This window comes from Salvia miltiorrhiza, chromosome 4, assembly GCF_028751815.1.
Source record: "Salvia miltiorrhiza cultivar Shanhuang (shh) chromosome 4, IMPLAD_Smil_shh, whole genome shotgun sequence".
Taxonomy (NCBI): Eukaryota; Viridiplantae; Streptophyta; class Magnoliopsida; order Lamiales; family Lamiaceae; genus Salvia; species Salvia miltiorrhiza.
The window spans coordinates 33,502,779-33,516,574 of NC_080390.1; the positions used below are offsets into that span (position 1 = coordinate 33,502,779).

A 13,796-nucleotide genomic window follows, 5' to 3' on the forward strand; every position below is an offset into this window, starting at 1 on the left:
TATTTGATAATCTTGCTGAGATGTAATAATGCTTCTTGTGACTCACTTGAATTAAATATTTTAGATAATCTTAGTGTTAAATGCTTCTTCTTGCGATTTATTTTAATTAGTTAACCGTTGATGTACCAACTTTCAGAAAATAAAAGAGTTTGCTGATATATAAATGTTTCTTTCTGTAATTTATACTATAATTTATACGTACAAATAATTTGCTATAATTTTTAAGGTTTGTCTTGCTATCATGAATCTGATTCGCTTGAATATTATTTTTCTTAATCGAATGTTTTGGAATTTCATGTTTTTCTTAGTTTTTTAGAGACACGATTGAGGATGTATGCTGCTTTTGAGTCTAGAAGCTCTGTGTATGTATCTATTTCATTTATATATTTACTCTCCAAAATTTACAAAACTTATCAACATTTGTATATGTATATATCTATTTTTTAATATAAAATATTTGGTCACTCTTTTCGATTCAGGTGCTTTTTTCGGCTAATTCAAATTCTTTCCTTCTATTTTTTCTCTAATAGAAAACTTTTTGCTAACAACCTATATTTAATTTTGTAACCACAGGTATTCTATTCTTATTTTTACTAAGCTTCTCATACACTTTCATCTTTTCTCTTTAGTTTGCTTCTTTTCTTATTAATGTTTACTAGCACGAAGGACACGAAGTTGAAGAAGAGGGAATGAAAGAGCAATTAATGGGAAAAAGACAATGTGCATTACTGGAAAATAGTTAGAGAATCATCTATGTATTTCGTAATTTTTAAATCTTTTGCAAGTCCATATTTTGGACGCGTGGAAAATTGTTGACATTTTTTCGATATCTCTAATGAGAAATAGATTAAATATAAGAACATTTGAGTAGATTTAATTAGTGGAAATACTTTAAATATACTTTATTCTAATCAGTTCATTAATTGGGTTATTGAACTCAAGAATAGTTGTTGGGTCTAGAAAATCTAAAAATGAAAAAAATAGACAAACACATGAGTTTATGGCTATAAAGACCTTTTTTATTTTATGCGTGATGATTAGAGAAGGTTGCATCGCATGCTATATTTGCTTTATTTGTATATGATATTTGTAGATTTTATTTACGATGTGTTTATTTTGATGGATAAATTTATCATTAAAATAGGATGAATAACAAAAATTGATGTTTTCAAAATGTCTCATTTCTTTTTTCAACATTTGACATAAAAGATAAGTTCACAATTTTTCTTTCCTTATTTTCATTTAAAGGATAGATAATATTATCCACTCAAAAATGGAGGAATAATATTATCCATTGTTGAAGTGAAAATAAGGAAAGAAAAATTGTGAACTTATCTTTTATGTCAAATATTGTAAAAGAAATGAGACATTTAAAAGCATAAATTTTTGTTATTCATCATTTTTCAATGATAAATTTATCCATCAAATTAAACACAATTTTAGGAGCTGAAAATATATGTATTTTTAGTTGTGTGTAAAATCTTATGGGTTGGGGCGTTTCTCATGCTTCTTGAACAATTTTTTATTTTTGATTTTGGAGTTTGAGAAAATTGACTATTCACAAGATGATGAAATTGAGTTTGATTACACACGAATAAGTTGTATTTAAGCATAATTAATAAATCATGATGACTATTTTAAATTTAACTGAAAATTATGTCTCCGTGCATTGCACGGGTGAGCGTACTAGTATATAATTAAATGACTCACCTTATTTTACTATTTCACCTTGATCTCATATTATTTATCCTAAGCTAAATAAATAGCTATTTTTTCATATTATTAATCTTAAATTATTAATCACATTATTTCTAAATATGAATATCAAACATACCCTAATAATATTTTAATGTACAAAAAATACAACATCAAAATCAATCATATGAGACCTTTACAACGAGCTTGACGCCTACGTACAAACAACCCATCGGCCATCGCCAACTTTACATAATATTTAGCTTGTATAAATACGATTTAAAAAAAAACAAACTTATTCGATAATAGTAATAAGATATTAGCTGAATCACTGATGTCCATCTCTCATAAAAATTGAGTGGAAATTCTTTTCTTTTCTTTTTTTCGGAAAAAAAGACACAAAGAAGATGATGGAGTGGAGGCCTGAAATAGCGAATTAGTCGACGATATGATGTGAACAAATAAATCACGTTCCATTTATTTTTTAGTTTTCCCTCCAAAACAGCCGCGTGAATACCACGTGCCAGTTGCACCTGGCAAAGCCGGACGCCGCCACGTGGGATGAAGGAACCACAGGCTGCTGCGCGCCCATAGAGCCCAAAACTGCCTGGGCGTTCCCGTAATTAAGCGGATTCCTTAGGGGTAATATGGAGATTTCATATCCAGCAGAAGATTCAGTTCGTAACAGACAGCCCTGCTGAGGAGACCAGTTAATACAGAGAGTCTCTTCGGACCGAAAAACCTCTGCAAAAACGAATTATTATTATTTTCCTCCGAATCTTTTTGAGGAATCGGAGACAAATGGACGCCAAAGAGGTAATCTCTGCCGCCGATTCCGGCTCGAATGCCGCCGCGGCGCACCCACTTTTTTGTGTTTCAACAGCCGCACCAACTACCGAATTGATTCCTTTACCCGTTTTTTATGCTCCTGCATTTGTTTGTTGATTGCTCTGAAGTTCGATCCTTTTGTGTTTGCTAATTTTCTTGACCTTGATGCTTTTGCTTTTGCCGTTTTCGGTGTTTTTTTCGTTTTCGTTTTGCTTATTTTCATTGTCAGGAAATGCAGTGGTGTTTCGATTATCCTTTTTTTTTTCTTTTCACGGTGTGAACAAGTTATTCTTGATTTTTCACTACAATTGATTGAGTTTGTGTCTTTTTCCTTTCCTTGTATTTATTTGATTCAATAGCTCATTTCTGAATTTTCAAAATGGGGTTTATGTTTTGATGATTTTCTGTAGGTTTCTTGTAATGGTTTATTGAATCTTTGAGGTGTATGTATTGAAACCAGCATTTTTGCTCTTTTGGATTAAGTTTAAGTTGTCTTCATTGGTTGGTAATTCTTGTGCAGAAAGTGATAGCACTGCAGAAGGCGTATGCTGATATAATATTGAACATATCGAAGGAGGCAGCAGCTCGGGTTATGTCCTCCGAGAGGAGGGCCATGCTGTATCAGCACGAGCTGAAGGGGGCAAAGGAGGAGGCGCTGCGGATGCTGTTGCACCTCAAGAAAATGATGGATGCTAGGGTGAACTATTTGATTTGATGTTTCCGATTTTTTAGTGGATTTTCTATGCTTTTCATGTGTATCGAAAATTTGTACATCGCTTATTGAGTGTTACGTTTCTGTTTCTTGAAATGATTTTCTGATAGGAGATGCTTGATCACCCTTATTTATTTATTTATTTTGTGGATTGATTTATGATGCTTACCTATTCTCTTGCCTCTAACGTAGTTTTCTGGTAAGCTTCAGTTGGTACTCGCCAGGAGTTTATAAGCGGGGTAGTGATTGTGTATCGCTTTCTTTTGTTTCTTGAAGTTTGCTTCTTTTGCTTATGTTTTTTCTTGATTCTTTGTTACTTCAGTGGCTAAAAATGTTTTATTTGGCATTATGATGCCTGATATGAAAAAGTTTGTAGGACGGCTGTATTATCTAAAAGTTGGTGTTTTTATCTGTTTTAAGTTCTAACCATGGTGGAAATGTAACGAGTGAAATGCTTTTCTCTCCTTGAATTCTATTGATCGGCATTGGGTTAGAGAAATACTAACATGTTTTTCTCTTGTTACATAACTAGACATATTTACAATATCTGTTAGTTTCTTGTTTGTTTTGGTACTTTTTCATCTAGTGTGTTCTCATTTTGCTATCAAGTGTCACCTAGCCCCTAAATACATAATACAGACAAAATTTCCATCATTCTACTCATATTTCCAACACTTTTCAGACTAGTGAGGCGGAAGCTGCTGCACTGAATCAGCAGAAGAAGATTGAAGAACTAGAAGCTCAACTTCAGGAAGCTGAAGATATCGTCAGAGATCTCAGGGAAGAATTGGGAGAGGTACAGGCTGAGTTGGAAAGGTTAAAGAAAAGCAATTTGCAGAATGTAAATGAACCCGACAATGATAGTTCACGGGAGGTGCCTACTACAATCTATTCATATGAATCTAGTAAATTTCATCATCCAAACTCACGAGATGAATCTGCTGTAGCTTCTGAAATAACGATGTCGAATCCAAGTCCGCAAAGTGAATGTTCAAAGTGTTATTATGGCAAGAACAATTGCATGTGCAGTTCACATATTAGGAATCAGAATTTGCCTTCAATAGTATTGAGAGACAACTACAAAGAGCCCGGGCTATATAGAAATGGCTGTACACAGAGAATCCATGCATGTGAGAGGAATCTGTTGGACAAGGAATTGTGTCTTCCTGGGGAAACTGATAGCCTAAAGGACAAGAACATCAGTGAAGAGCGGGAAAAAGGTGGATACACCATCAAAGCACCATCATTTGGGGCTACAACTCGGAGTGAACTTGAGAACAAATTGTTGGCGGATGTTAAGCTAAGTAGTTTCCAACCTTTTCGTCGGAAAAGAAAGAGGGCTACTAAACAAAGAGAAACTGTAACATGTTTGACTAAGAAGCTAAGTGATCCTCTCCAGAAACCTGATCAGTTGCCAGAACTTTCGTCAAGACATATTCTTGCTTCAGTCAAAGACGATGTTCACTCTAGTGAGAGTCCTTCGACAGTAGCTCCAATACTATCCCCAGTTGAAGTTGAAAAAAAATGGATTGGCCAGGGATGTGAAGGATTGAAGGAAAAGATGGTGCCTTTAGGGGAGGAAACTGGATTTGCAGAAAGTGATTTGCCTCCTGTTTGTAAAGGGGCTGTCGAAAAGGATGATATGCCATCAAACAGTTTGGACTGGACTTTATCTGACACAACTAAAGGACTTCCTAGCCAACCCACAAGGGAAAGAATAATCAAATACACATTTCAAAGGAAGCGCAAGAGAGGCGCTCCGAGTGAATCAGAAATGACAGTGTCACCTGAGATGGAAAAGAGAAATGAGGATAGTAAAAGTGCTCATAAAAACCAGAAGCCATCCAAGGCTAGCTTGTTGTCAGAGTCATCCCGAGACAGTAGGCGATTGGCGCAAGTTGCTCGTCAGGTTAGTGAATGAAAACCTCTAACTACATGTGAACGTTGCTCGTTTCTTGTTTATGCATTCACTTGCCTGTTCATGGGGATATATATTTTGCTACGATGCATTCAGTTCTTTTATGTTTTGTCAAGCTTAGTTCTCTTCTTTTTCTGATGAGTTCTGCTTTGTTACTTTCAATGACTAGATCTCTTTAATATAGAGGAGCATGCTATTTTTGAGTATTTCATGCACTGTAATGCTACTTCTGATTACAAAAAGAAATGTACAGTAGGAAAATTAGTCCACTTATTTGATATTCCGTTGGATATTTCATATACTGTGTTTGCCATATTAGTTGGTGTGAATTTTTCTTTTGTTATTCATGTGGTATATCACTATCCTTTTTAGTGATGGTTTTTTGTTAACAATCTTTTACACCTCACTTCAATCTATTCCTTCATTTTGAAGTTCAAGTACCTTTTTTGTACCAATATTGCTACTTTAAATCAGTCCTATTCAAGCCTACATAGGATGTACGAATCATTTTGGGATAGTAGAGTAAAGTCCTTAAGTAGTGATGGTTGAAATCTAAAGAAGACAGAAAAATGAGTTGCTTTTTGGTAAACTTGTTGACTAGAACTAGTGAAAATATGGTCTGTTATGCCCTGAAAACATCTTAATGACAAAGCGCATAATGGAAATAAAACAGAGATCTTTTGTTGTTATGTTCACTAAGTTAGTCTCAACCTCGTCTTTGGATATGCCTGAGTGGGAGAGGGAGAGGAGGTGTTACATATTTTAACACTCAACGAGTATGTATTCTCATAAATACTCTAGGGGGTTCTTTACTTATTTAGATTTGAGAATTTAACCTTGACTAGTTATCGCCTTTTCATATTGGTTAGATTCTTTATTTCTGTGTCTGCAAGTCTTTTTCAAGAATCAGTTTTGCTCATGAAACTTCAAGCTTATAAGCTAGACACAAGTCCTTAAGTTTTTGGTTGAGATGAAATATAGCCTGAGAAAGTAAAGATATTTAATTTCAAGAAATGATAGAAAAAATATTAGGTAAATAGCCTTGTCCTATATAAGTAAGTTTTAAAAAATGAAGTATAAGGTAAATGCAATACAGCCATCTGTGAAATTGGAATTCTTCAAAGAATAATGCAAGGTTCATATGACTACATTACCATATTCTAACTCTTTCATATCAAAATGTTCTTGTATCAAACACTAAACATCTTCTATGTGTATTGTACCATGTCATGTTACCTCTACTTTTTCTTCTCTTTTTCTTGCCACATGCTTATTACTTTGTATTCATTTGGCAGCTTATATCCTTGTCTGAGAAGAAGTGGTGGCATTGAGGGGGCCGTTTCATCATATCAGTGTGTATTATTACAATCATTTGTTATCTTAGAGTAGTAAGTTGCAAATTCAGACAAAGACGTGATATATATAATCTGGTTTTTACAAATTATCAAGCACCTTGTCCCAAGAAGTTTTAGTTAAATAGTCTCCTTATCTTAAGGGGAATATTTTCAAGTTTAAATTCAATATTGTAAAATCGTGTTAGAATTTGATGTTTTTAGATATAAGGATTTTTTTCGAGAAGGTAAAAATTCGTGTACACTGGGATGTACGTTGTATCTAACACAATTGAAATTTACTAATTTTAACTAGTACTAGTATTGATTGAAGTGTGAGATCAGCCCAAGACTAAGGCCGAGCAACTAGCTGCTGCAAGATTGGACGTCTATCTATCTCACCACGCCCCCTACTCCTATAAGGTATAAGGGCCGGTGGAAGGAATGCTCTGCTCATCTTTCTTACGGCTCGTTACCGCAGCGCTCGTTCGCCCCTTCGGCTTTTTCAATTCAAAAAGGTAGTGTCTTTTTCCTGGTAAATAGCGTCTTGAAGCAAAGGCATTATTGAAGGAAAGAGATGGCGGGCCGGTCAATTGCATTAGGTAGGAGATGCAGGACCTGTCTTAACCGCAAGTGCATTCGCTATTCGATTCCATCCTCGATCCCACAAAATTTGGATTCCTTTGTATCTCTTCTTTACTTTTAAGTGAGAAGGGGGGGTGACAAAGGGTATACTTTCTTCTCTCTATGTCGCCGTCTCATCAATGAGCGTAGATTAATTAATAGATATGAGATATAGCTTTTGTGCTTGTCAATCTCTATCCCATTCTTTAGCTTATACGCGTGAGAAACAATTTATTAATGTCAAAATACCAAATGCTAACGGTAGTGTTTTTATGAGTGTTGGGCTTGGTTTAGCTATTGTAATATTACTATCATCAGGTGTTCCACCAACCATAGATTTGAATGTTATTACAGCATAAAATGATGATTATGAGAACAGGATTCTACAATGAAAGTCGTTTAGTTTATACTAAGTCATATTCTTCTTGTACTAATCTAATACTATTTCAAAGAATAAATTTTTCTACTAATAGATTAGTATGTGATATTAATAGTTTAATATATGAAATAGAAAAGGCTTATGCTTCTATAAAAGAGAGTGATAGTAGTTATGAACTAACATATAATGATTTGGATGTTATTAAAAAGAAACTTATCTCAGGAAATTATACCTTATCTCCACTTAAGTTAGTGTTGAATAACAGCTCTCCTACAGGTTTTGAACCTTTTTATAGATATTGAGGCTTCTCTTGAAGATTATTGTCTTAGTATACTAATAACTGGTGAATTACGCCAATCTTCATATTTTTGTAAATCCAACTATAGTACATATTCTGTGAGTAAATGGTTGCCACATTTTTTTAGTGATATAGAATATATCAGTGGTTTAGATACTATTATTTATATTAATTGCAGCGATTCTGTTAATCATTTCTCTAAGGAGAGACTACTAGATAAAGTCAAACCAATAGTTGGAAGTGTGTGCCTCATTCTGATGGAAATCCACCGATTACTAAGGCGTATGTTAGGAGGAATAAAAATACAGCAGGTGTTGCGCAAGAGGAAGGCTGAGGAGTATGATTATATTAGTATTTATTATTTAATCTTAGTAGATTCCTTATGATATTAGGACTTTATTATTTCACAGGATTCTTATTAGAGGTTACCTTTTGCTAGTAGGACTCTGTTATTTATTTTATTTAAACCCCTTGGTTCAGTTGGCAGGGGGACTTTTGGACTCTTATTTTATGAAACAGCGTTAAATCGCTTACTAGGTTAATTCAAGAGTTTCTTCTTGAGTTGCTAGGGTTTATCTCGTAGAATATTTCATCAATTGGCACCAGAGCTAGGTTGTGATCACGTTACTGCGCTTCCGACGATGGTTTCGAATTGGCAAAGGTTTGAAAACATTGAATCTTCAATTGAGAAACTGAACGCCACAGTACATAATATTTCACTTCAACTTGACAATCAAGTAGGTGATCGTCGACGACGTGAGCAGAGGGCTCAACCGAGCCGGCGACACGATGAAGGTAACAGGCAATTTAGAGCAGGCCAGTGGGGACATCGCAGTAACGGAGGACGTTCCGGTCGCGACAACTCAGGGGGTCAAGAGCAGGGAAGTCACCGTTGGAACGACAACAATGAAACTAGGAGACGTCGACACCACGAACAACTACGAGAGAATTCATGGGAGAGGGACAATCTGTTTGCAATGTACCCAAATCCGTTTCATAGGGATGGTTCTGAATCGGAGCATGAGGAAGAGGAAGATGAAAATTCACACAATGATTCAGAAATTGAATCCGAGGAATCAGTTTATAGTAGACGAGCAGAACGTCCGAATGACCATCGACCGAAAGGGATTCGCCTAGAATTCCCTAAATTCACATGTGCCGACCCACTTAATTGGCTTGACAAGGCAGAGCAATACTTTGAATTAAATGATATATGAGTGAAGCATTGTGTTCAAATTGCCTCGTATTACTTGGAGGGTGAGGCTCGACAATGGTGGCGTTGGTTTTAACAGGTTCATGGCAGCTCCCAAGTGAATTGGCTTCAATTCAAGAAAGGTGTACAACTTAGGTTTGGAACTGCTCAAGGCGAAGATGCAAATGAGTCCATGAATAAATTGAGCCAAATTGGGAGTTTTCGCGATTATTTGCGAGAATTTGAGATATTAATGAATAGAGTTCCCCATTGGCCACCGAGTGCGTTACTTGGAGCATTTATGGCTGGATTGAAACCGGAAATAGCCATGGAGTTGAAGATGTGGAGGCCTCATGATCTTCAAGAAGCCATCGAATTAGCGATAAGAAAAGATGAACAGTTGCAAATGTCGAAGGCACTGTCTGCGTCGTCGAGTAGTCCAGCCACCATAAGTCAAAATTTTAACCACAAACCTTTCGTCACTACTACCTCAAAACCTCCATCCAACACGCCAACAATTGGTAAAGGGCGAATTCAGCTTCCAAATGACGAAATCATAAAAAGAAGGCGAGTTGGGCAGTGTTTCATATACGATGAGAAATATACGTGGAACCATGTGTGTCCTAACGCTAAGGCAATGAGTTTGATAGTGGAAGAAACCGCACCAGAAACAACAACAGAGGGAGAAATTGCCACTCCAAAATATGACGAAGCTCCTGAAGACGTGATAGTGGAAGGTGGTGGAAATGTGATGACGGAGTTTAATCTATTGGGAATGGAAGAAGCAAAGAAAAATGCAGTAATTTCTTTCAATCAACTAAACGAAAATGGAGGAGCACGAGCGCTAAAATTTGAAGGACATGTTGGGAGATGCCCTGTCCTAATACTAGTGGATAGCGGCGCGACTCTTAATTTCATATCCACCCCGCTAGTTGAATATTTGAAACTTCCGGCAACACGTGGAGGGTCATTTTTTGTCACTACTGGAAGTGGTCACTCTTTGACCTGCCATATGAGATACGATCAGGTACCAATCATCATTCAAGGGATTTGTTTTCACGTGACATTATTTGCATTGCCTTTGCCTAAGATGGATATTGTATTTGGGATGCCTTGGATGGAAACGGCGAGTCCTTTCCTGGTTGATTGCAAGGAGCTATCATTGAACTTTTGGTGTGGTGACGAAATGGTTTTGTTGAAGGGTATTGGGTACACACCCCCTGGACCTCTTGACTTAGATATGTTGCAGCGAGAGTTGGCTTCAGGAGGAGAGATTTATTTATAAATATCTCCAGAACTTAATTGCGAAGATCGGATAGAAGAGGAGCAGAACGACGAAATTGCAAAACTTTTAAGCGAATTCAAAGGTGTGTCGAGTGCTTCTGTTGCATTGCCCCCTAAAAGAGAATTCGGTCACCGCATCAGACTGGTTGATGAATCGAAGCCTGTAAATGTAGCACCATACCGCTACGCTCATTTCCAGAAGAACGAGATTGAAAAACAGGTCGAATGAATGATGGCAGCAGGCTTAGTCAGATACAGCACTAGTCCGTTCCCCTCTCCGATTTTATTGGTAAAGAAAAAGGACAAAACTTGGAGGTTCTACACCGACTATCGAGCCCTAAACGAGGCCACCATCAAGGATAGATTTCCAATTTCCAATTCGAAGAAATAGCTAGACCATTACATCAGTTGACTAAGAAAAATAAGTTTAAATGGTCAGACACAGCTGAACATGCATTTGAAGAGCTAAAAGAGGCGATGAGTTCAACCATTATCTTAGCTTTGCCTAATTTTGAGGAGGAATTCGTAATTGAGACTAATGCATCAGGGGGTGGAATTGGAGCAGTTCTTTCCCAGAATGGGCGACCAATTGCATATCTGATTAAGGGGATCGCAGAATCTAAAAAGTCATGGTCCATTTACGAGAAAGAGATGTTGGCTATACTGGAGGCTATCCGATGTTGGCGACCTTATCTATTGAGAAGAAGATTTAAGATAATTACAGATCAGCGTAGTTTACGCTATTTGCTGGAGCAAATAATTACTACACCGGAGCGACAAAAGTGGATTGCCAAGTTGGTTGGGTTTGATTATGAAATTATCTATAGGCCTGGAAAAGAGAATAACGTCGTTGATGCTCTATCTAGATGAAATACAGGCAACGATTCATCGTTAATGGCCTTGTCTGCACCGATCGTTGGTATTTAGGAGGAGATTGCTACCGCAACCAAGGTAGATGATGAACTTGGTCCCTTATTGCAGCAAGTAAAGGATGGGCATCAAGGTCAAGAAGGTTATGCAATTCGTCATGGGTGCTTGGTGAGAAATGGGTGTGTGTGGGTTCCAAAAGGAGAGTTAAGAGAACGTTTAATCCAAGAATTTCACACTTCCGTGTTTGGCGGACATTCTGGGATTTTGCGTTCTTTCAAGAGAATTTCAAAATTATTCTTTTGGCTTGGATTAAGAAAGACATTGTGAAATTCATACAAGCTTGTGATGTGTGTCAACGGAACAAAGCAGACAGTCGAAGTCCCGCAGGGTTGATGGCACCACTACCAATCCCTGAGCAAGTATGGGTGGATATATCGATGGACTTTATTACATGATTGCCCCATACAAAGAGAAAAGATACCATTTTGGTGGTGGTCGATAGATTGTCCAAATATGCGCATTTCATTGCTCTAAGTCATCCTTACTCTGCCAAAGACGTTGCTGAAATATTTGTTCGAAATGTGGTAAAACTACATGGAATCCCAAAATCAATCGTGTCCGACAGGGATCGTATTTTTATAAGCTCTTTTTGGCGTGAGTTATTTAAGTTGCAAGGGACTCAGCTGAAGATGAGTTCATCTTATCATCCTCAAACCGATGGACAAACAGAGGTGGTGAATCGATGCTTGGAGCAATATATTCGTTGTTTTTCCTCTAATCAGCCAAAGGCATGGGAAAAGTATTTGGCATGGGCAGAGTACTGGTATAACACCACTTATCAACGGTCAATTAACATGACGCCATTTGAAGTCATGTACGGGAGGGCTGCCGTTCCAATTCATGTACATGAGCCCGGATCCACAGGTGTACATGAGGTTGACGTGCAGTTACGTGAGTGAGATGCTTTGTTGAAAGAATTGCGATTTAATCTCGAAATCGCCCAAAATCATATGAAGCAGTACGCAGACACTAAGCGTTGGCCTAAGGAATTTGAAGTTCAGTTTTTAAAAGGGTAAATACTAAATTGGCTAGCAAGTTCTACGGACCTTTTCAGGTCAGTGAGTGAATTGGGACGGTCACTTATCGTTTGGAGTTACCAATGGAATCCAAAATTCACCCAATTTTTCACGTTTCATTGCTGCGGAGAAAGGTAGGGCTAGCTGAAGCTATTCGTTCAACTTTGCCGCCGTATTCAGCTGAGGGGCTGCCAGCACTTGAGCCGGACCGCGTGATTGAGTACAGGTGGAACATACAACGTGGAGGGCCAATGCGCGAAGTTTTGATTCAGTGGAAGGCACTTGGGTTGGAGGATGCAACGTGGGAATCAGTTGCAGAAGTTCGAGCTCAGTTTCCAATCTTTAACCTTGAGGACAAGGTTCATTTTGATGGAGGGGAGTTGATGGAAATTCACCAATTACTAAGGTGTATGTTAGGAGGAATAAAAATATAGCAGGTTCTGCGCAAGAGGAAGGCTGAGAAGCAGGATTTTATTAGTATTTATTATTTAATCTTAGTAGATTCCTTATGATATTAGGACTTTATTATTTCACAGGATTCTTATTAGAGGTTTCCTTTTGCTAATAGGACTCTATTATTTATTTTAGGGTTAAGTACCAAATTCCCCCCCCCCCCCAACGTTGGAGCCTCTATCGCGTATAGGACCCTATAGTCAGGGTAAGCGTTGTTTACTACCTCAACGTGGCTAAACCTAAGCAAATTCCCCCCGCGTTTTAACGATGTTAAAACGCCGTTAGAAAAATATTTTTTTATTATTATTTTAATGATGGCGGTAGCCCCAACCGCATCGCCGCCTCTGAAACTCCGGCCACCGCATCGCCGCCTCCTCCCTTGGCGACGGCAAAGGCGCTGCAGCCTCCCTCTTAAGCGCCCTAGTCCCCAACCCCCAGACACTACTCCGGCGAACACGCCGCCTTTGCTACCTTACCCCAATTCCAGCCAGCCTTTCTCCAAATCCCAGCGAGAACGGTTCATCGTTGGGGAAGGAGAGGCGGCGGACCTGGCGTCCGTGAGTTTTCTGACCGAGTGTGGTATTTGGGGGTGAGGCAGAGCGGTGGCGGTGCCGTCTTCCCAGATCTGAGAGGACAGGGGCCGAGGGAGGTCAAGCGGCGCGAAGGCGCGTTTGCTGGAGTCGAGCGGCGTCAATGTGTTGCATTAAAAAAACCAGCAATGGTGATGGAGTTTTTCTGAAATTGGAGGTTTTGGGGGAGGAATTTGTATGACTTGAAGAAGAACGAAGATGGCGATGGAGGAATTTGGTGAGATCGGCAGCTGCTTTGTCGGAACTCAAGGAGAGGGAGACGACGGCCGTGGGCCGGAGAAGAAGCACGCGACGATGGGGACAACCTCGGCCGCCCTGTTCCGAGCAAGAGGCCGAGAGGTGGAGATCGAGTCGTGGCTTTGGCCGTTCGGACGAACGGAGAAGAAGGCGGCGACAGAAATAGTGGACGAAGGGGAGAGAGAGCTGAACCGCACCCACCTGAATTAAAAATTTAAAAATATTATTTTTCTAACGGTGTTTTAACACCGTTAAAACGCGGAGGGGGGGGGGGGATTTGCTTAGGTTTAGCCATGTTGAGGTAGTAAA

At 38.5% G+C, this 13,796-nt stretch overlaps 1 protein-coding gene across 1 annotated transcript; it reads left to right on the top strand.

The window, feature by feature from the left end:
• Positions 1–2,319: 2,319 nt before the first annotated feature.
• LOC131021243 (uncharacterized) lies at positions 2,320–6,669 on the top strand. Its single transcript, XM_057950355.1, has 4 exons — positions 2,320–2,511; positions 3,044–3,220; positions 3,918–5,144; positions 6,449–6,669. The coding sequence occupies exons 1-4, from the start codon at positions 2,497–2,499 to the stop codon at positions 6,482–6,484; spliced, it is 1,455 nt and encodes a 484-aa protein (XP_057806338.1). The 5' UTR covers positions 2,320–2,496; the 3' UTR covers positions 6,485–6,669.
• Positions 6,670–13,796: the final 7,127 nt, after the last annotated feature.